The sequence below is a fragment of the Dermacentor variabilis genome, chromosome 8, assembly GCF_050947875.1.
Source record: "Dermacentor variabilis isolate Ectoservices chromosome 8, ASM5094787v1, whole genome shotgun sequence".
NCBI lineage: Eukaryota > Metazoa > Arthropoda > Arachnida > Ixodida > Ixodidae > Dermacentor > Dermacentor variabilis.
Genome location: NC_134575.1, coordinates 17,082,612 through 17,104,057, shown reverse-complemented (window position 1 = coordinate 17,104,057; position 21,446 = coordinate 17,082,612). Strand labels below are relative to the sequence as shown.

General features: G+C 46.0%; 1 protein-coding gene across 2 annotated transcripts in view; it reads left to right on the top strand.

The window, feature by feature from the left end:
• Marf1 (meiosis regulator and mRNA stability factor 1-like protein) overlaps positions 1-21,446 on the top strand; it is a 64,532-nt gene that overhangs the window by 29,126 nt on the left and 13,960 nt on the right. The window contains exons 9-17 of one of the 2 annotated variants that reach the window (XM_075701276.1): positions 1-162; positions 2,034-2,209; positions 4,628-4,803; positions 11,258-11,457; positions 13,664-13,897; positions 14,271-14,316; positions 15,944-16,158; positions 19,157-19,243; positions 20,577-20,905. In XM_075701276.1, the coding sequence (XP_075557391.1) occupies positions 1-162; positions 2,034-2,209; positions 4,628-4,803; positions 11,258-11,457; positions 13,664-13,897; positions 14,271-14,316; positions 15,944-16,158; positions 19,157-19,243; positions 20,577-20,905 (1,625 nt within the window). The remainder of the gene's footprint in view (positions 163-2,033; positions 2,210-4,627; positions 4,804-11,257; positions 11,458-13,663; positions 13,898-14,270; positions 14,317-15,943; positions 16,159-19,156; positions 19,244-20,576; positions 20,906-21,446) is intronic. The other variant, XM_075701277.1, reaches the window with a different exon arrangement.

The window sequence follows — 21,446 nt, the reverse complement described above, 5'->3', positions numbered from 1 at the left end:
GTCCTGAACATCGCTCTGAATGTCCAACGCGACGGCAATGTCAAGGCATATGTACACGTGCCAAATGCGTTCGAAGCCATACGAGCGTTCAAGCACATCCACCAGCGCCGTCTGGGCCTCTACTGTCTCCATCTCAGCGTCGACGACAAAGTCCTGGTGCAGGTACGGCTGCTCTGTTGGGATTTGGGAATGGCAACGTCATTGCGGTGCCAGGTACGCGGGCACTCAAGGCGCACTCGGTCGCGGCACTCTCCCGGATGTCTCTGTGTATTTGTTCCCTGCCATAAGAACAGAAGACGGCGATGCTTGGATATTGTGACGGAGGGTGGAGATACGAGGGCGGAAAGAAAGAAGTGTTACAGGTTGAAAGGTAGCACCTGTGTGGCAAATCCGTACTGATGACGGAAATGGAAGGTACAGTCACTCGTGGAAATGATCATGTAGGTATCGCGTCCACAATCCTCTTTTGACACCAGGATGCTACAGAAACATCGTCATCAGCCTATTTTTACATTCGCTGTAGGACGAAGGCCTCTCCCATTGATCTCCAATTACCCCTGTCTTGTGCTAGCAGACTCCAAGTTCACCTGCAGTTTTCTTAATTTCATCACCCCACCCAATTTTCTGCTGTCCTCAACTGTACTTCCCTTCCCTTGGCACCAATTACGTAACTCCAATGGTCCACCAGTTATCTGCCTTACACGTTATATGGTCTGCCCAGCTCGATATTTTGTTCACTTAATGTCTACTAGAATATTAGCTATTGCCATTTGCACTCTGATCCACACCACTCTCTTCCTGTCTCAAGATTTCGCCTATCAATTTTCGTTTCATTGCTCTTTGCGTGGTCTTTAACTTACTTAACTCTTAACTTACAGTAAACTGGAGCATCTGGATGTCGTAAATATTATACCTTTAATTGCCACACAGGTAGCTATCGTACAACCTGTAATGCTTTCTTGTTCTCTTTGCATGTTGAGAGAAGCTCAAAAGTTATATCAGAAACTTTATTTAACATTATCACTTAGGCAAGAGTGTGTCAGTGTTGCTTCTATAGCTCTGTACAATATGGAATTTTTATTTTAACAATTTTTTGTACACCTCTCTCTCTCCGTCTGATGTCACGATGGCTCCTCCGTGCATGCTCCTTATGCCTGGGTTTTTATAAATACAGGTGTGATGTAATAACATGCAAGTTGAGAATAAGCACCTTGTCCTGTTACCTTCCTGTATCATGTCATTTGCATTAAGGTGTTATTGTGCTCATGTTCCAATGGTTTGCGACCAATTTTTGAAAAAAAAAAAAGGAACTCTGAAACGCTTCTCAAGTTAATCATAGAATGGCCGCGCTATTAAAGGAAGTCGCCTCACGAGTCCCCTGCTGCAAAAGTTTTTCGAGTCCTTCAACTAACTTAGACGTAGGTATTGCACCGATGGCAGACTTTCTCTCCTTTCATCAACATTAGCACGCTGAAAGCTACACAGGGAAAATGGCAAGGGTGAAAAGCCTTGTCCAAAGGTTGAACGTCTCGCCAGTGAGAGCGCTTGTCACAGCACTCTTGGCGGCCACAGTATCTACACTACAGAAGATGCTGCAGCTATCACGGAGGCCACACGCAGTAGATGCTGCTGGGTGCAACTGTCGTGCAAAGATCAAGTGCTTTTTTCGTCTGTTAGAGATTGCAGAGACATACTTAGCATTTATTTTATTTGACTCAAAAGTAGCAGCAATGGTATTACTGAGGATGTTCTTGCGATCACGAAATCGGTCAAAAACTGTTGGTAGGCCTGGCTGCTTGCGAAGTAACTGCACGATAACATTGCGAAGGAGGGAGCAAGTGATCTTTCAGTGTTTCTGACGCAAAATTGTGAATTCCTTGCTGCGTGCAGTGCGATAACGTTTGGCTCACATGTTCACAGGGTCCTCGTTTATATGTTAGCATTGTTTTCTTATGTTCAAAAAGCATTTCAAGGACCCTTTAAGAACGAATCCGAACAACGATGGCATTCAGTTGCCGCCCCAACATTTACAGACGGGATCACCGCTGTACTGCCCGATTCATGACAACTCCACGCCTGTTGCTGCGTCACCTGGCACACCCAGACTCTTGCTCAAACCGCTGCCCGAGGTGTGCCTACCTCGCGCAACATGGATCACACAACTTGGGAAGCTGCTGGACATCCATGATGGCTCCCTCCTCTTGGACAGGTAAAATGGGCTTTGCACATAGTACAGTTAAACGTGGTTATAATGAAATGTCTCATGCCCCAGAAATAGTTAGGTAGTGAAAGCCTTGAATTTAGCAGTCTTGATGGCTTCAGCTAGCCTATGGGGGTTTATTGGGCGGCAAACAGCTCCTAAGCTTACATGCTGTGCGATGCCTGCAGTTAAAGGGACCCTGAAACGCTTTTGACAATTTTCTAAAAACGTACTGAGTCATTAGAGTAGGTCCTTCTGATCATTAATTGACACATCTACGTGCTATGCATAAAGCGTGAAATTTATTATAAGGTTTTAAAAATGCACATCGCTGCCGATCGCAGCACACTGCTCGGCGGAATGTTAAGCCGCCCCTACCCATATGACAAAAATCACCCATATGACGTCAGTGGGGCGAGCTATGCGATTGGCTGACCAGGGCACGTGATCGATAATTTTCCAACTTTATGGTAAACAAATGATCTTCGTAATAGTTGGAATGTTAGTTTATTTGTTTTTTTATAAAAAGAAAGTAATATAAGGAGAATGCACAAGAACAATTTTTCAGTACACTTAAGCTCTTCCAGCACACAGCAAGTGTCGTCTGCTTGTGTTACAACGTGCTCCATTTTGACGAGAGCTCCGCGGTCAGAGTCGGTTTCAGTCTTTTCGCAAGCACTATAATTCGACTTTGTTGCCTTGTGGACTGCAAACGTAGCGACTGGCAATATGTCAAGCTCCGACATCGTGTCCCTCTGCAAACCAGCATATGAGCGAACTGGCTGCTGCGCATCGGACTGCCGCTATCCGATCGGCGCCAGGATTTGCGTGTTTGTGGCCGTCACTTTACACCGGAAGATTACTAACGCAATAGCGTTTCGCGAGTCCGGTATTAGGGCAAACGCAAGCGCAAGAGGACAGGGTCTGGCCGCTTGACTGTGCCGTAGCAGGATGAGCCATGAGATGAGCAGAAGGGCAAATGTGAATGGTCTGCATGGTGCAGCCACCTGGTGGCACAGAGCTCAACCATACACAGTAGCAGCAACGAAGTATATTCTTCTTTGCTGCTGGTGTGTATTTTTCACAGGAGTGCAATCATCAACACGTTGTTTTTATAAATGTTTAAAATGTTTTTCACTTGGTTAGAGCAACATTAGGGCTTCGTTTGGTTGGTTAAGCGCTGTGCCAACAAGTGTCTGGACCGTGCAGACCGATCAGGCCGCTCACGTACGTCTATGCTAAGGTTCCTTCATCAGCTTGAGTTTATGCCTCCAGTCATTTGCCGAAATGACCAGCTTGCCTGTGGTTACCGGAATATGAGACACGTTCGGCGCTACGACAGAATGCTCGCAACGCGAGCGGCTTCGATAGCTCTCGCTTGAGGTCGACAGCCAAGCGACTAGCGGAGAGGTCTCGCGCGGTCGGGGGCGGGCTCCAAACCAACTAGAAGTGGACGATGTGACGTCGCATCGTGACGCAAACCAGTGAAGGCGGAGCTTAGCCCCGCTCGCTCGGCGAACGAGTTGAGGAGGAAAAGCATGGCTAGGGAGGAGGGTAACTTCTAATGGCTTGTAGCTCCATTAATATGTAACGCTTCACTTACATAGCGGTGCGAATGTTCTACTTAAGCTGTACCCTACGCGCCTACAAAATTTGTCCGAACCGTTTCAGGGGCCCTTTAAAGAGATGTTCAATGTCCGCTGCCTTGGTTGGGAGCAGTGCTGGCCAACACTCTCAGGGATAATCTTGCGCACGTGCTCAGAACCAAAGAAAGTGAACCGGAGGATGGTTGCCACGGTAGCATAGCTGGTAAAGCAGCGCACGCGCAGTGGGAAAGATGTGGACTGAATGAGTGCTTTCCTCTAATGCTGAACGTAAAATAGTTTAGTATATTCTCACATCTGTTGTTCCTGTAGAGAGCTCCCCCTTGTTGCCCACATTCTGTAAGCTTCACAAAGTTCGCTCGGAATCATTAAAAAAAAAGGAATTTGAATCTTTTCTGCAGCTGTAGGCTTTTTATGATTATCCGCCACAGTAGCCCACTGGCTGTCACGATGCAATGCTGAGCTCAAGGTTGCAGGTTCGATCCCGGCTGCTTGTGTGCCCAAACATAAGGGTCAGGATTAACCCAGAGCTCCTTACCACAGTGTGCCTCATAATCAGATTGGGGCTTCAGCAAGTAAAGCCCTAGTATTTTCTTTTTCTTTTGCCCACGATTCTGGTGGTGCAAGAAATGGGTCGAAACCAAGTTTTCAAATGTACAGATTTAATTGGTGCCTGCAGGGGTTTATGCAATCTTTCGAATCTACTAAGGTCAAATTTACGACTAGCTTACCGTACTTCAGAGTTGTCTAACATTGCAGTTTGCTTGCTCTGCTCGATGTGATGCGTGTTTTGGCTAAAGCACGGATGCCGCGCGGCGCGCAGCTTCAAGGCGTGTTACAGGGCCGAGTTTGGGCCGCTGCCCATGGCAACAAAGTTGGAGAAGTGGCAGGCAGGCACCGTGCCGTTGGAACACCTGGTGGCATCGGTGCCGGGTGTCAGCGTCGTGACTTCCAAGCGGGGCTTCAAACGAGCCAAGCGGGAGCCGCCCAAGCAAATAGGTGAGCACGCCATTTGCGGTAACCCTGTGATTGATGGTACCGTCAGCATCAAATGAAACGGGAACAGCGGAGCGCATAACTGAACGTGTAGTGTGCGCCATCCGGTCATCACCACGTAGGTGCGCACATCTGGCTTGACCGCACTGTCGCGATGATGCTCTCCATATACCGCGATATTTTTGTTTCTCTTCTGGCTCTCTTTTATTTGAAAGCGACAAAAGGTGACGTTGCAGTAATGATGGCTGTACAAACTCTACCACGTGCACTGCTTCTCGTGTTTCATTTGATACCGACGGCGCATACGGTTTCACCAGACTGGGTGGTAATACTCGCCCTATGCATTCGAACCCACTTATAATGATACCAGTTTTAACAATATACCGTATTTACTCGCATAATGATCACACTTTTCTTGTCAGAAAAAATTGACGCAAATTCAGGGGTGCGATCAATACGTGCGTTCAATTTCCCCGCGAAAAGAATTGTCTTTTTTCATCCCGCATTTGCTGCGGAATGACAACAGGTCAAGCAGGCGGCTGCCACTGTACAATTGCGCTGTAATAGTGTGGGACACCGAAACAAAAATGGCAGCCGGCAGAGCAACCCGAACGCGATTTTTTTCTGGTCGTGAGTGCATTACGCGCATTGAAACAGTTTCTTCCGTATCAGTAATAAGTAATATTGTTAATATCGGCAAGTTTGCGACAATAACATAGCCATGTCCACATTGAGGGGACGGAAACGGAGATGGGCGCACTTAGCTGCCAGTGACATAGAAACACATGGCGGGCATGCTGCCGAAACTGTGGCATTTATCTTCACTACTATGCTACTATGGCTCGTTAAGGGTGGGCAAATATCTTAGCTGTGTTACAAGCGACGGCGTATGTATAGGGTACACTTCTAACGTATCAGTGTAAGCAAGGCCACTATCATGACCGCTCGCGATTTGTTGCGTGCCCATGAGTGCACACGAGAAGAATCGAAAGGCGCCTTTTTTGTCGTTGTTGGCCAAAACCATTATGCCTACATGTAATAAAGCCAAGGCAAGTTTGATAGTAGCTTTTTTTTTTCATGGAAGTGCGGAAAGTGATGAAAGGAATAAAATGGGGCATCTGCTTAAGAATGTTTGGCGCGTGCAGACCGCTTTGTATGTCTTCAAGAGTTGTTCGCATAGCATTTGACAGCATTCGACAAATGGTAAGCGCGATCATCATTAGCTAGACTTGGCACACAACATATCACTACAGCAAGTTCGGGGTGCGATCATTAGGCGGGTAAGAAAGAAATCGAATTTTGACGACAGAATTCAGGGGTGTGATCATTACGCGAGTGCAATCATTATGCGAGTAAATACGGTATCGGTTGTAACAATGAAAAGCTGCTGCACCGTCAACTTCAGTGTGTTTTTTATGGTGAAAGAACTCGCTTACTATGATGCCCCCATGCCACATTGTAGGTTATAATGAAGTCTGGCTGCTGGGTGTCTGAGCCAAAAGGTAATGAAATGCAAAATCCTTGAAAAGAAAACAGAAATTCGAGCCGCCGCCCCAACAGCCGCCGCGCACTCATTGTCCAGCCTTCTCCGCATTGGCATACTCGCGCGCATCTCTCTCGTCGCCCTTCCACCCCTCCGAACACGAATGGGCTGCACCCATATCTCTATACATACCACCTTCCGAAACACTAGTGAACCGCGCCAACTGCGCTGCTCCCAGATGGCTCACTGGCCCCTCGTTCTGCGCAGTTCTGCCAATAGATTAGGTTGCTCGTGCTTATCTTTATTGGTTGCGTCGAAGTAGTTCTTGGCCACCTGGTTTCTCAGCCTCGTTAGACTCGCCGCTGAAACAGAAGATGGCTAATCCGCCCACTTATCATCGGCAATGCACAATGTTGCCGGTGAAAAGAAAGTGCACGGCTATAGATTTGGAAACTAAGTGCTTCTACCGATGAGGCGATCGTCGCAAACTTGTTTTATCGAATAGCAACTGTGACGATGACAGCGATGTTGCAGTAGGGCAGGCTGCCTCAACGTGGTCCTCACAGGAGGCCTGGCAGGTGATTCAGTCCCTGCGGGGCTTCATTTTTGCAAGGAACCTTCCACTGCACTACATGGAGCGCCTGGATTCCTTGAAGAAGGATGTCGGATGCCTTGAAGAAGCAAGGCCAACGGACATGGAGTTTTTTCGTGCAAGCCAGTGAGAAGTATGTGGGTGGCAAGATGCTGGGGGGGGGGGGGGGCGATCCCGCCAGAGCGTTTCTTCTGGGTTTCTCAAGCTGGCAGGCTGCCGCAGCAACCTTCTCACATTTTTTAAAAGGCCCCTTTTGCGGTCGCCAATGCAATGCCTCGGCGTAGCTCTCATATCGCTTGCCACCCATGACCCCTCTTTGCAGTTGTTATAGCAGTGCCATTCTTGAATGCTGGCAGCTGCAGCTTGTTAGCTGCAATCGGGGCACGCAGGAAGCAGACTCGAACAGTTTAACAAGAGCAGCTGGATGGAGGGTGGTGGGGAGGTGTACTGGCCTCCCTGATATTATAGTTTTCTCACAACAGCTCTGCCATCCCCCTATTTTGTTTTTGTTTTTTTTCATGCAATCCGGTTATAACAGTGGAATTTTCGTGGCACTTTGATATTGTTATAAGAGGGTTTGACTGTACCGTGATATTTTAGCTTCTATTATTTTTATTTTCTCGCTTCATTTAACTGTACCTTTCTTAACTGTACCTTCAGTTACGCTCTCCGCTATTCGCTTTTCATTTGACATAAATAGTACTTTAGCAGCAAGTTGCAAATGTTAGCTGTACCAACGTTACTAGATTATTTGCAGTTGTCAAACTCTGCCGCGGCATCTGGCCCCTTTCTGTCGCGCCCGCGGGGTGGCGCGCGCGACACTGTCGGCCCGAAGGCGGGTGGTGCGAGCAACGTTTGTGCGAGCGGACAGAGACGCCAATGCGTGCGGAAGCGTGCCACGTTTTGCTCGTGCTTCTTATTTGTGTGCCAGGAAAATGCTGCTTGCCTTGTGAGCAAACATGCCTGCAATGGAACAATGAAACGGCAATGAAACAAGAAAAAACATGAGAAAGAGACAAAGTGATACCTAGGGAGGGTGCAGCGCCCTTCCTATCACTTTGTCTGTTTTCACTCCTGTTTTTTCTGTGTGTTATTAAATACTTGCGAGCATTCTACGTCAAAATAGTGTACCAGACCACCGCCTTTGAACTGCGTGCGCATTTCCTAAGGGATATAAAGTTGTTACACTAATCATGTCAGGTCATCAAAGATTTTTTGAAACTGCTGAACTTGACAGAACAGAATGCAATTCAAAAGAACCTGAAGCTCTTTGCATCACAACAAACGACAAAGTCGCTGCGAGTAACTCTGATGTCGACTTTAGACATTGTCGATGATCTGCCACGTCCAGGTGCGCTCTATGTTTCGACAGCCAAGTTACATCAAGATCCACTGGAGGTAAGGCACACTGTTCACATTTGTTGTGACTGCATTCACATTGCACTGTTTGCTAGGAAATTCCCTCACTCATGTTTTTTTCAGCAATAAATTAAACTAGTGCGTTCCTTCAGTTGAGATGAGTCCCATCCTACTATAACCAACTTCACGCAGATATTCCGCCTTCTAAGCCTGTATACACCTGTTAAAACAGCGCTACGTGGTAGTGTGGAAGGTGTGCCGGACCCTGTGCTCGTCGGCATCAACGACACATTCAAGCAGACGAGAGAAGCCTGCAAGTAAAAAAAAAAGTAGTCTTCGCAATGCCATTGAGGTGACGTTGATAAGTTGCCTGGAGCGAAGCAGCTCACCAGAATGTGCTTGCAATGAGCATAGGGGACAATGTTGTTTATTATCTGTGTGGATATGTTATTCGTAAAGCCACAAAGGGCGCCCCATGTGATCTATACATTACGGACATAAGCTTTGAACCCCCAGCAGTTGGCTGCGACAGTTACTTGAGTGCAGAAGTCTCAAGCAAGGTTCCTTAAAGCACCCGACGCCAAAGATGCTGGGCTTTATGAAGACTGCTAACAAAAGTGTGTCGGCTTCCCTGGATGAGGCAGGCCTTTGCGGAGAGATATTTTGGAACGTTTTAGATTATCTAGAGGGGTGCTGCCTCCCTCTTCTTAGTTGTGCAGCGCATATGTTCGCGTTCGCGTGTGAAATACTGAATGTCTTCATTGTTATGCGGATGCAGTTTTACTCCAGGGATATAAAACTGTCAACTAGAAAGCAGTCACAAGGTAGCTGTAGCAACCAAGAAAGCGCGTCTTTTGTGAATATTGATGCATCATGCTTAGATTCATCAATCGAGCGTTGTACTGGTCCTATTCTTTTTTTCATGTGTACATAAAACATGCCACCAACAAAAAGCCTCACTGTCCTCTTCATTCGCCTATTAGCTGTTTTTTACAGAGTGCACAATGTAAAAAGGCTATTCTTTGAATATTTAGCGCCACGGAGTGCAGCAAAAAAAAAAAGTGGCATTGAGTCGGCGGCGCGCTGCTGCTTTGGGAAGCTTCCGCAGCCAACCGGGCCAACCATGGCGGCAGTGCCACCTCGCGAGAAGGAGACGGCAGAGGGTCACCTTCTCGCGCCCCTCCCAGGCGGAGTCTTACAACTAAAAAGTATCTAGTAGCGATGAGCTGTACCTCGTTTCATACAGAGAAAGCAGTGTTACGAAGGCTAGAGTGACTCGCCACTCGCATTTGCTACTAAACAATACTAATGCGTCACGCCTGAAAGAAAGTTATACAGACATTGCATGTTCTCTGATGTAGAATGAGGTCTCTTTTATGTTGCAGTACATGAAATATTCATTACTTGGAAAGGCGTTGGAAAGCTACTTACCACCAAAAAGAAAGCTAAATGTGTTTCCATGACCGGTGGCCACAGTGCACCACTTACGCTTGCAACCGTAACACAGTACATCATATTGAAAACACGCAGGTGCACAAATATTTTGTCATTCGACATGAAATTGCGTCCACGGGTTGTTGTAGTATGCACAGTAGTTCTGTTGTAGATAGCGTCGCAGATCAAAAACAACTGCACTGTGCAATGCACGAAATGAAACTTCTGTGGCATCTGCACCATTGCCTGCTATGTATTGAGTGGGGTAAAGTTGCATCTGCTGCATCTTGCGATGAAGGTTAATCAAAGTGTATATATATTTACATGCATATATATTTACGTGCATATATATTTACATACATTCGTGCTGGTGGCATTGCCATGGGGCTGTTTGAATAATCAAGCGTGTCCCAATTATTGGTGTTTGAGTAATCGGTCGTTGACTGCGCTTCGTTTTTATTCATTCTCAATCTCGAAAGTTCCTTGTTCGTACACCCCTACTAAAGAGTATGTATTGATAAAACATGTGTTATGATGCAAAGTAACCGCTCTCTCCGTGCTGTCTTTTTTTTTTTTCATCCCTCGCTCTTTGTATTCAAGACAGACAAGTGTCTTCTGCCTCTTTATCAGTTTTAGAGTCTTTAGAGAGTCTTTAGAGAGTCTTTAGAGAGTCTTTAGAGAGTTTAGAGAGTCTGTAGAGTATTGGAGATCTAATTGTGTTGGCTCCATTTGAAAGTGCAAAATAGTCCTGTCACTAATTACAGCTAGTGCTGAAGCGTTAAGAGGCATGTCATAGTCCAACTCACTTTGTTCCGCGTTATTGTTTTTCTGTGCAGTTTCTCCAGTAAGTAAAGCATACCTGCCAACTGTTCTGAATTTGCCCTAATGTTTATAAATTTGGGCTCACTTTATGACTTTGTGAATGTTGTGTCAAGTTCTGTGAAAGACAAACTTTGTCCACGAATAGAGTTTTGCGCACTGCTGTACCATTTGGAGGTTCGAAAATTCTGATGGTGAAAGACACCAGAGGGGTACTTGCTTTGAGCAAGTTTACACGGAGGAGCTCCTGAAGCAAGCGAAATCGGCAACAGCCAATTCATTGAAAAAAAAAGGTCACTGATTTATAAAAAGACTGGGTTGCTTATCAGCCTTTGCTGTTTCAGATTCGCTACTGCTTGCTTGCTGCATGTAAATGTGAACAGTAGGTAACGATGTGCATATGCATCTCACAAAAAATGTGCACTCTAGGTGAGCTTTAAAAAAATCTGTGTTGTATCACCCCCTTCTTTCCCCTTCTTGTTGTGTTCACAGGCTTCATGTTTATAGTGCACAAAAAACAAGGACAAGACGGACACTGCGTGTGTCTCGCACCTCTTATTCTTTGTCCTCGTTTTTCGTGTGTTACGTTAAAGTCGCAGTGTATACCAACTAGCCCAAGCCGCGGCAGCTGTGTTCACTGGATTTTTATAAACTTTAACACTCACATGTTGGCGGGTATGGTACACAGATAACTCCTATCCGAATCGAAGTGAAGTTCAGTAGGGCGAGCTGTGCTTTGCTTTGCATTGCTTGGCATTGCTTCATTGCAGGCAGCGTCAAAAAGGGCTCAACCATGGAAGAGTTTGCATCCAAAATGGTGGACCTTCTGTGTGCACAGCCGCACTGCAGGTTGGAACTAGGAAGGTTCCAAGAAGCGTACAAGAATCATTATTCCCGTCCAGTCTGCTTGCTCAACTTTGCCTGCAGCAAGGTGTCCGACCTCATGGCAAACATCCCGGAAGTCGTTGAGGTGAGAAACTTCTCTACCGCCGCTGTTTTGCTGTGCTGACTCTTCTGCATCAGTAAAACAGGCCACCAACTATGGTGCTAAATGTACGCTTTGATGTTTCGGAATTTGTACAGATCATAGTCAGGGGGATCTGCACAGTGGCACATCGACGTTTTGTAATCTGTGCAGATCATAATTGAGGGAACTGTAAAAAGCGCGCATTAAAGTTTCGTGATCTGCATGACTTGCAATCAAGACACGGGAACAAACCTCTCATTGACATTTCAGGATTTGTGCAGATCAGTCAGTGGAGCTGCGTTGAAATGCATGAAGCATGCATGTTTGTACCTGCCAACTCTTACGATTTTTAGTGCTCGTTTACAGTTTTTGTGTTGAAACAAATACAGTAGAACCTCGTTGATACGTTCCTGTTACGTATGTTCTCCCGGCACCAACGTTCGCAATCAAGAACACAAAAAATGACCCAATAGAGTTGCGCTCATTTTTTACCGGTTGATATGTTCCCAGAATACAAGATTTTCTTGGGACAAACGTTGAGTATTTCTCCAAACTGTGATCATATGATACATTTTCCAACCACTAGATCCCATGTAAAAACAAGAAAACGCACGAGGCACGCGTTATCAAGAACAGTATATAGCTGCCCACTGCTGCAGCTTCACCGCAGTACTCACCCACCTGCCTCACGTGAAAACATCGGCGTGCAATCACTTTCTTATTTCGGTACCAGCAAATCTCCTCCGGGGTCGTTACTAGCAGCATTCACAGCTACCACTGCCAGTCCTATTGAGATAAGCATCGTCGCCTATCTGTTTCACAGTGCATGGTGCTGCCGGAAGCGTAGCGCACGCTTTTAGTAGGCGATAACTGAAACGCGCCACTGTTCCTTGGTGCAGTCTGGGATCCTCTACATTTTCCAGCCGCTAGATCCCGTGTGAATAAGAAAATGCGATAGGCGCACGCAATCAAGAATTGTATATAGTCACCTGTCTCATGTGGAAATGACGGTACGCACAGTTTTTATTCTGGTACCAGCAAATCTCCTCACGGGTTGTCACACACCACATTCACAGCTATCGCCACCAAACCTATTGTAATAAGCATCTTTGCCTATTTGTTTTACAGCACATGGTGTGTAGTGTCATTAGTAGCATACTGCACACTTTTAGTAGACGATAAAACAAATGTGCCGCCATTCCTTGCTGCAGGCAGTGCGATGTGGGCATCGTGTTTCGCTTCAGCGGCATCCGGCACCGCCCAGCAGCTCGATTTCGCTTCGGTTTCCCGTCGCTGTCCTAAAACACCACATAACAACAAAACGCATCTCGGGTCACCGGAGCACCACCACTCGACTCACGTTGGAGTCTCATGCCACAACAATCTGTGTGACGCCTTGCGTTACGTAGATGTCAACAATAGTTGAGCCTGTCATAACTCTTTTAGTTACTTCATATCATACGTTTTCCCGGTTAGTATGTTTCTTCTCGCGGTTCTTTTCAAAATGTATGCACGAGGTACTACTGTATTTTCCGGCTTTTCATTTGCATATAGTTTAGGGTAAAACTAATTTTAAAATGACAAAAAAATCTGAGTGATTTATTGTGGCGCGTCTTTCGGGCATGTAGATTATATGGGCGAACCCTCACAGCCGCGCCATCAACTGATAAAACCAATGTACAACGGCAACTGAATCGTCGACAACTGTCCCGTGAATTTTTCGTTAATAAACTCAGTAAGCATTCCTGCTTGCCTGCAACGCAGATTGTTGTTGCTGTGACTACAGAGTAGAATGTCTGCTCACAGCATCCCTACAGAGTGAAGTCTGCGAGCCTTTTAAGAGCACTCAACATTTTGAATAATCAAGCATTATTTCTTATTTTTCAAGTTTTTGCATTTCTTGGCTTTCTCTGTACCACTTTTTAAATTATAAGGTGTGGCATTTCTGCATGCTATATGCTGTTCTGTTTGATGAAGTTAACAGGGATCTATGGCGCGGACGGTAGTCAGGTGAGCGACATCAGTGTGACCCCACTTTCAGCAGGTAGTGGTGCCTTGATGATCACAGCAAGGGACCACTTCGCAAGAGATCTGGTAGATCTGCAGTACAACTTCAAAGTTGCTTAACATGGACGTTGTAGCATTTCCAGAGCGCTCCGAAACGGCCAGTTGGAGATGCCATTAAGCGCTGGTTGTCGACTCTCCGTAGGTCCTGGGCCACGGCTCCAACGGCATCATCACACTGACGCACGAGGAACAGATGAAGCGGTTCATCTCGGACATTGAGCGCCTGTTTAAGAAGCCTGACGCACCCAAGACCATGTCACTGTCCACCCTACTCAGCCATTTCCAGGGTGCATACAACCGGCCACTGGAAGTGGCTGACTACGGGATGTGCACCCTGGATGACTTGCTCGATGCTGTGCCCGCAACGGTGCTTGTGGTGAGTGCCACCACTTGATTTGCACATTTGCACTGCTGCTTGATTTGCACTGCTGCTTGATTTGCACTGTCACTTGATTTGCACTGCCGCTTGATTTGCACTGCTGCTTGATTTGGTGCGCTCTTGAGAGCATTGTCAGAGCGCATTATGCTCAATTTAACCATCGCAAATGCTTGTGCGTTCGAATTACTGGGCGTTTTCGCCCATTGGAATACATATAACTTTGATGGGACCGCAGCATCATTTTGAATTAAACGAAAATTCGAATTAACGACATTCTACTACATTCAGTATTTACACTCCCCTAGTTACAAGCTTATCTGCATGTTAACAGACACTAATATGTGAATTTCTTTCTTTTGCTCTATAACAGGTGGAGCGGAAGGAAGGCAATACGTTTATCACTTATCCTGACTTGGGTGAGTAATCTTCTGTGAGAAGCAGAGAATGGTAATTGTGCAGAAAAAGACTATGATGTTTCCTGCTTGTCTTCTTGCGTGCATTCTTATTGGCTTAGTTACTGTGCTTCTTTTTGTCATTTTTATCAAACGGAGCTCTCACTGGAACATAAAACCCTTGCAAACGCTCTAATTAGAAGATGTGTTTTTCAAGGCCTTGAAGGCCCCTTAAATTTTGCCAAGTGCGTAAAAATGATTGAATTTTGTTTTCTTCCACTTTTAGTGAAACATTTTGGATATCCTGCCACAAAGCTTGTGAAATTCAGTCCAGTTGGTCATTGAAAATTAGTGAATATTACATTAAAGAACCAATTTTCGAAGCCTTGAAGGCCTCTTAAATTTTGCTGTGCTCTTGAAAGTCCTCGAAAGTGTTGTCCGGTAAGCCTAGCAGATTTTATTTGGATAAATGGCCACAAGGCTTTTTCAAGCTAATCCAACCCAATTGGTAGATGAAAAATTTGAATATTGAATATCCATCTTGATAGCCATCCACACGGACAAATAATGTATACTATACTTCAGAGTTTAACTTTGGCTACTGAACGGGAACAAGAAGTGGCATCACAGTGGGTCTCGGTACATGCCAGCATAGCAGGCCAAGAACAGTCTGAATAAAATCAGTCAAAATGATGATCTCTTCATGAACCATCAGTGACCCATTCTGGCACTTACTAACTTGACAGTATACGACTTCGGGGACATCAGATTGATTTTCGTCACCTGGGGCTGTTCTTTAAGGCAGCATCAAAGAGAAAAATGATTTCACCTGTTTTAGTAAATTACCCGCCGTGGTTGCTCAGTGGCTATGGTGTTGGGCTGCTGAGCACGAGGTCGCGGGATCGAATCCCGGCCACGGCGGCTGCATTTCAATGGGGGCGAAATGCTAAAACACCCGTGTACTTAGATTTAAGTGCACGTTAAAGAACCCCAAGCGGTCAAAATTTCCGGAGTACTCCACTACGGCGTGCCTCATAATCAGAAAGTTGTTTTGGCACGTAAAACCCCATAAGTTAAGTTTTAGTAAATTACCCTTCTACTATACCAAAAGCACGACTCATAACAGAAAAATGAATGAATTCGAATATTTTTTTATTATTGCTTGATGTAGTCTGTAATGTGTTTCTGCTTCTTGTTCTTGAAGCACAACTCCACTGTCATGCAGCGACGAGAGATGACGTCTTTAAACGCTGCCTCAGCTTTGGGCTGAAAGGAAAAAGTAAATTTCCGAAAAGTAAAGTTAAGGTAGAGTAGAACGGCTTCGCACCTTGGGAAGTAGCAGCATCGTCCGCTGAACACCTTGTGTTTTCAAGTCTTAGTAACCACTGAGTGCATGAGGGGGGGCAGTGGAAAGGATTTAACTGGCTGAAGTGGCACCCTTTCGCATTCAAACTAAACAAATTTTACTTTCATGGTTTTCTTCCAGGACTTTTCAGTGGTTTAGAAGTAAGTGACAAGTAGAATTCCGCAGAGTGTAACTAATAAGAGTCGACTGTATAGTGATTCTTGATTTATTGCAGCACCCCTATGTAAGGCACTTGTGGGCCTTTAGGGTGTGCAAATTTTCAAAAAATGGCCTGTTGCCTTCTAGTGTCGCCAGATCCGACGATGGAGCAAGCGGAGCGCCTGCGCCAGTTTGCCAAGGAACTGGTCTGTCTGCTCGGTCCGACCGGCGACAGAGGCCTTCCGTTATCCGAGCTGGGCGCTGCCTACCAGCAGCTGTTTGGCCGGCCTCTTCGCATCTCAGACTACAGGCCATTCGGGAAGCTGGCACATCTCATACAGGCCATATCCGACGTTGCCGAGGTGGGTGGAACAACTGGATGGCGCAGTTCACATTACCAAGTGTCACCTGTGGTTAACCCTGCGACACCAAAATGCAGTTCCACATCGATGAAAATTAGAACAATTTGTTCACCTTCATTTCTGGCCATGGGAAGTAACATTTGCACAAAAAACAATTAAAGGATTATTTTTGTTGTGACCTAATGAGTATGGCAATTAAATAATTAACTGGTTTGCTCAACTATCCACAACTGGAAAACTCACTACAGTATGTCTAGGCTATACGTGAAGTTTCCCATGCTTAATAAATCCAAATTTCAAGGTACGAAAACTCAGTGCTGCATAAGTGATCAGTTGAGCGTCGTAGGATGATAAAAGGATGGGCAACATCCACTGCCGTGGCGTTGGCTGGCGCTGTCTCCCACGGCTAGATCTAGTACCTGCATGCAACTACTCAAGAAGGTGGATGGGAAAATGCCACTGCGATAGCTCACTTAGTACAGCATCGCACGCATAATGCGAAAGATATGGGCAGGTTGCTTTTCTGTTCACTTTTATTTCCCTTTAATTTATCATTTATACATTTCAGTTAAAACCAGTCATTTTTCCTATGCTTTCCCTCATTTCATTATTTGTTGACTTCATATGATTGTCACTGACATGCCATATTTATTTGAATATAAGGCGAGGTTTTATCCCGTGAATCCTTAGCCTCGAAGTCACCCCTCCCTTTTACACTCAAATTTTGCCATTAAGTGTGACTTCACAGCAGTGCAAATTTCACTTTATTAGTGTAGCCAGCACGCATTTCGCCTTATAGCGTAGCTTTATGGCACCGTACGACGCCATGCCATGAGGCCACGTTATAAGGCGAAACTCGCGCTGCCATGAAGCACTGCCTTGAGTCAAAATTCATGTGTAGCCTGCATTCCATGTGTGGAAGCTCCCTTCCCCCCTATTTCATGGCCACAATTTTGCATTCTGGCTGTGTTACTAATTCAGTATTTCGAGCTATCCCCACTGAGTGAATCCATTGGCTACTCTATATCACCTTATATATATATATATATATTGTATATTAATGCAAATACTTAAGTGTGCATACTATATCGTGTGCATACTTCAGTTTCCTTTTCCTTTCTTTTTTTCTTGGGTCCCCCAAATGCACCCTTGCCTTATAATCATGACCACCTTATAATAGAATAAATACGGTAAATAAGGTTTCTTGCTTCCCCTTTTTGTTCATTGCACAGCAAGGGACCTCAACTTTGGCGGCTTTGATGCCTTCAGGTAGCGTGTGAGGATCCGTTGGCGGGCTTCCTGCTTCCAAGTTCACATACTATGTGATGCCTGCCGTTAAAGGCTTTACTGCCACAATTTGTGTAGTGTAGAGACAAAAGCGTAAGGCTGTGTTGGTGGGTCCAAAAAGTTTGACATGAGCTGGGGCTTAACACGATCGGGAAGCTGAACAGAGTAAGGAGTTCTTGAAAGGGCAAGTGTGAGGTAATGTCCACGAGGCAACTCAAGTGTAGGTTGAAACTGAGAGCGAAGATGCTGAGGAAGCCAGCAACCAAAATGCCCAAAGGCACATTGGCGCCAATAAATACCCAACGAAAGCTACGTCATGGTTCGAGGTCGAGCTTAGGAGTGTTGGTCGTAAGTGCGTATCAAGTTTGGGGTTTGTTGAGGCTGTGATTGTCTTAGGCGTTGGTGGCATTTCCATGGGAATTCCAACAAACAGCGACACGGTAGACTGTATGATCGCCACGGGCATAGCTGCCGTGTGTTTGCCAATAGTCTATAGATAGACAGCAGTGGCAGTGTCGAGTAGTGGTCCAGGTACAGGTACCACAGTTCTTGCTGTAGGATCCTGCCATGTGGTTTGCCCAGGTTGAAGCTGCCTTTAACCTGTGACACTTCACTGCCCGACACACTTGGTTTCTGCAAGCTCTGTCGACCCTTTCTCAGAGTTTTGAGTGAGTTCACTGGCATTGGTCACTGTGTCCCATCCAGTCACGCAGTGCAATGATTTCCTGGCGGTTGTTCTCGTACACCAGGAGGAGGAGGAGCAGTAAATAGAGAAGGCAGGGGTGTTAACCAAAAATGCATCTGGTTGGCTACCCTACTCTGCGGGATGGGAAAGAGGGAATAGAAAGATGAGACAGACAGAGGGAGGGAGGGGAGGGGGAGGAAAGGGGGCCACAGTGAGCTCACACACGCATGCAGAGGGCCTTCGCAAGTCAAAGGCGTTAGGATAGGCCAGTCGCCCTCAAGAAAGACAAAAGTGCCTTTACAGCTTTGTGGGCCGATGAGCGATGGGGACGAGCGTGAATGCAGGCTTGACGCAATAGGGTGCAATGACTTCATCACATCTGCGTTGCCACATTATAGTAACTGAAGTGAGGTTGTAGGTCTTGTCTTAGGCTAGACAGATACGTAGGCGACCGACCAGGCCAGTAACAAGAAGCCAGTGATTTATTCATGAGAACACGCAGCTCGAGGAGCCCAAGCATAGAGCAGACTGAAGCGTCGCCCGAGTGATGATAAACATGAAGACAAGGGCATCAATAGATCTTTAATACAACTCAATGTGGCCTATCCCCCACAGTGATGCTAAAGGAATTACGATTATCACCGTCATCATCAACTTATTTCCTTTGAGGGGTGTTCGCACTGGGGACTTCCCCCGGGGATCAGGGGAAGGGGCATCCGGGATGACATTTCCCACGAGCCACCTCTTCCCTCCTCCGTGAGCAGCAGGGTCGTCCGCCGCCGCAGAGCAGATGCGCGTGCAATGGCTGGGCGCATCCACCTTCCCAGCTGTTGGGAACGTGTTTGTAGGCCAGGAAGAATTGCTCCCCCCTGTCCCTGCGGGGAGATCCCCGTCACCATGCCACCTGACGAAGGCTTGACATCGTCGTCACGTGGTGCGCTTCCCTCGTAACAGGGAGGTGGTTTGCTTCCCCGTGTGAATGCCCCCTTTACTGCGCCGTTAATCGTTACTTTGTGTTTGGCCCAGGTGCGCAACAGTGGCAACCGGAAAATGGTGCGGCTAGCACCCAGCTACCGGCATCCAACATCACAGCCGGCTCCTGTCGCTAAAGAGGTGTGTTTTTTTTTACACGGCATCAACCCTCCGGTCTCACATGAGCAACCCGTTGGCGAATGCCAACAGGGATGCGTGCACTTCGCATTTGGGAAACACCCACCGGTCTTCGTACTGTGCTGGGAAGGCACGCGTACTGCAAGATAAGCGAACTGTTCACTATTCATGGACATGGAAGGCATGGCAAAGAAAGGTAGATGTTCAAAGCGTGGCTGGAGCGTCAATTAAGAAGTCTGTTTTCTTTTGGTCTGTTCTGTTATGCATGAGTTGCCCTGGTAGGAGTGTGGTAAAAAAGCGCCTCGGGTATTCTATTTCTCTGTTATGCAGCAAAAATAAAGAAAGACATGATAATATGCTGAAATAAAAAAATTATTATATCAAAAAATGGTACAGGTAAAGATCACAGCATCGCAACCCAGACTTCTGACATCTGTCCATGTCACTACCCAAATAGTATAGTATACACTTGACGTCAGAAGAAACCAAGCTGGAGAGTAGTTTAGCCCTCTGTTACAATGAGGAAACGGCAGAGCCTGCCAGCAGTCGTCTTTCAAGGGTTCTTGGCAGTGTTAAAACGTTACACCCTCTGTGATTGTGCTTATACTTTTTTTTTTCAAGAAAAGATGGCAGTCTTGTTTGGAAAAGGTAAAGAACACAGAAGGCATCGATATAGTTGTGAATGTCATGAAATGAATAGGGAAAACATGGCTGTTCTTTTCATTTTCTGCCCATACGGACGTATGTGCCGTATCAAACAAAGCAGTGTTCAGTTTGCCAAGCGCTGCTACCATAAATGAGTTCCAGCCTGCCCTATTTGACATTCTTGTGAATGTCTGGCGCAAATTTCGCACAGTTCATCCTGTATCTCGGCAATACATTAAATTGTGTAACCATTCTCGTTCCTCCTGCCTCACCTCTGTAGTAAATTTATTTATTTATTTATTTCACATACTGTCAATCCCTCATGGGATTATAACAGGAAGGGCAAGTACAAATGGTAATATTGGCAAACAATGAATATGAATACATTATATAATCACGAGCGTGTTTTGCAAAGGTTTTTTCTTCGCTAAACAAAATAATTTAAGTACTTCATCACAAATGCAATATTTGGGTACAATATACTATTAACCATATTGGTTCGCCGAGTTGTATACAACTAAACCTTTCCTCCTGCATATCCAAGATGCTACTGTGAGTTATTTATTTCCTTAAATTAGCATTTCAAGGTATCGGGCTAGGTCTACCAAAAATGGTATCTTGGGCTTTTTGTACTTAAACCCCACGAATCAGCCGATCAATCAGTACTGATAACCGGTCCCACCGTGGTCAGGAAACGAGGCAATTCGAAGAAGACAGCTTGGAGAAGAGGCGGGATGAGGAGTGCGTCCTCGACCTGCTGTCCGAGCCCGACAGCAGCATGGACCTGGACCAGCTGTGGGTCGCATTCCACGAGCGCTGCGGCTCGTACCCGAATCTCTCGCTCCTGCGTGGCCTGGAGCACAACGACTGCATTGTCTTCTACCGGGACGCTGGCCGAGTGAAGCTGTCGCCTCGGTACCGGCTTGCCTGGCAGCTGCGTCGTCTGCTCTGGTCCCTCACGGAACCCGGCGAGGAGCCACGGCTCTCCTTGGCCTTGCTTGAAGACGCTTACCGTCGAAGGTGAGGAGGGCAGCGTGTGTGATAGACCAGTGTGAACTACTTTGCTCTTCATTAGAAGGGGGGGGGGGGGGAGGGGGGGTTTGAAATGTTCTAGTCAAGATGTTCTGGTCAAATGGAATGCAAATATTCGACAAAAACGATCTCTTAAGAGGAAGCTTTAGCTCGGGGGACTCGCTATCTAAGTAGATGAAAAAAGAGAAATCGTTTTCTTTGGCAACCATTGAGCCATATTTGATGAGGTTTGTTGCATTTACAAGAAAAGTTAAAATCTAGTGACTGTTGATAGCAGATTTTCTATTAGGCTTCAATTTCTTAATCAAAATTGTTGAAAATTGCAGATTGTCAGACAACGAAACTATGAAGTTTAGAACTCTGATTCGGCAATGAAAATGACATCACAATTGTCTAAATTGCATCTAATAGTACATCTAAAGCGGACGCAATTCATATATTATGCATGACTCTCAAATAGACCACTAATAATTGAGTAAAGCTTGTGCAAAGCCCTCGCAAACAATGTAACACATTCACTGAAGGTATA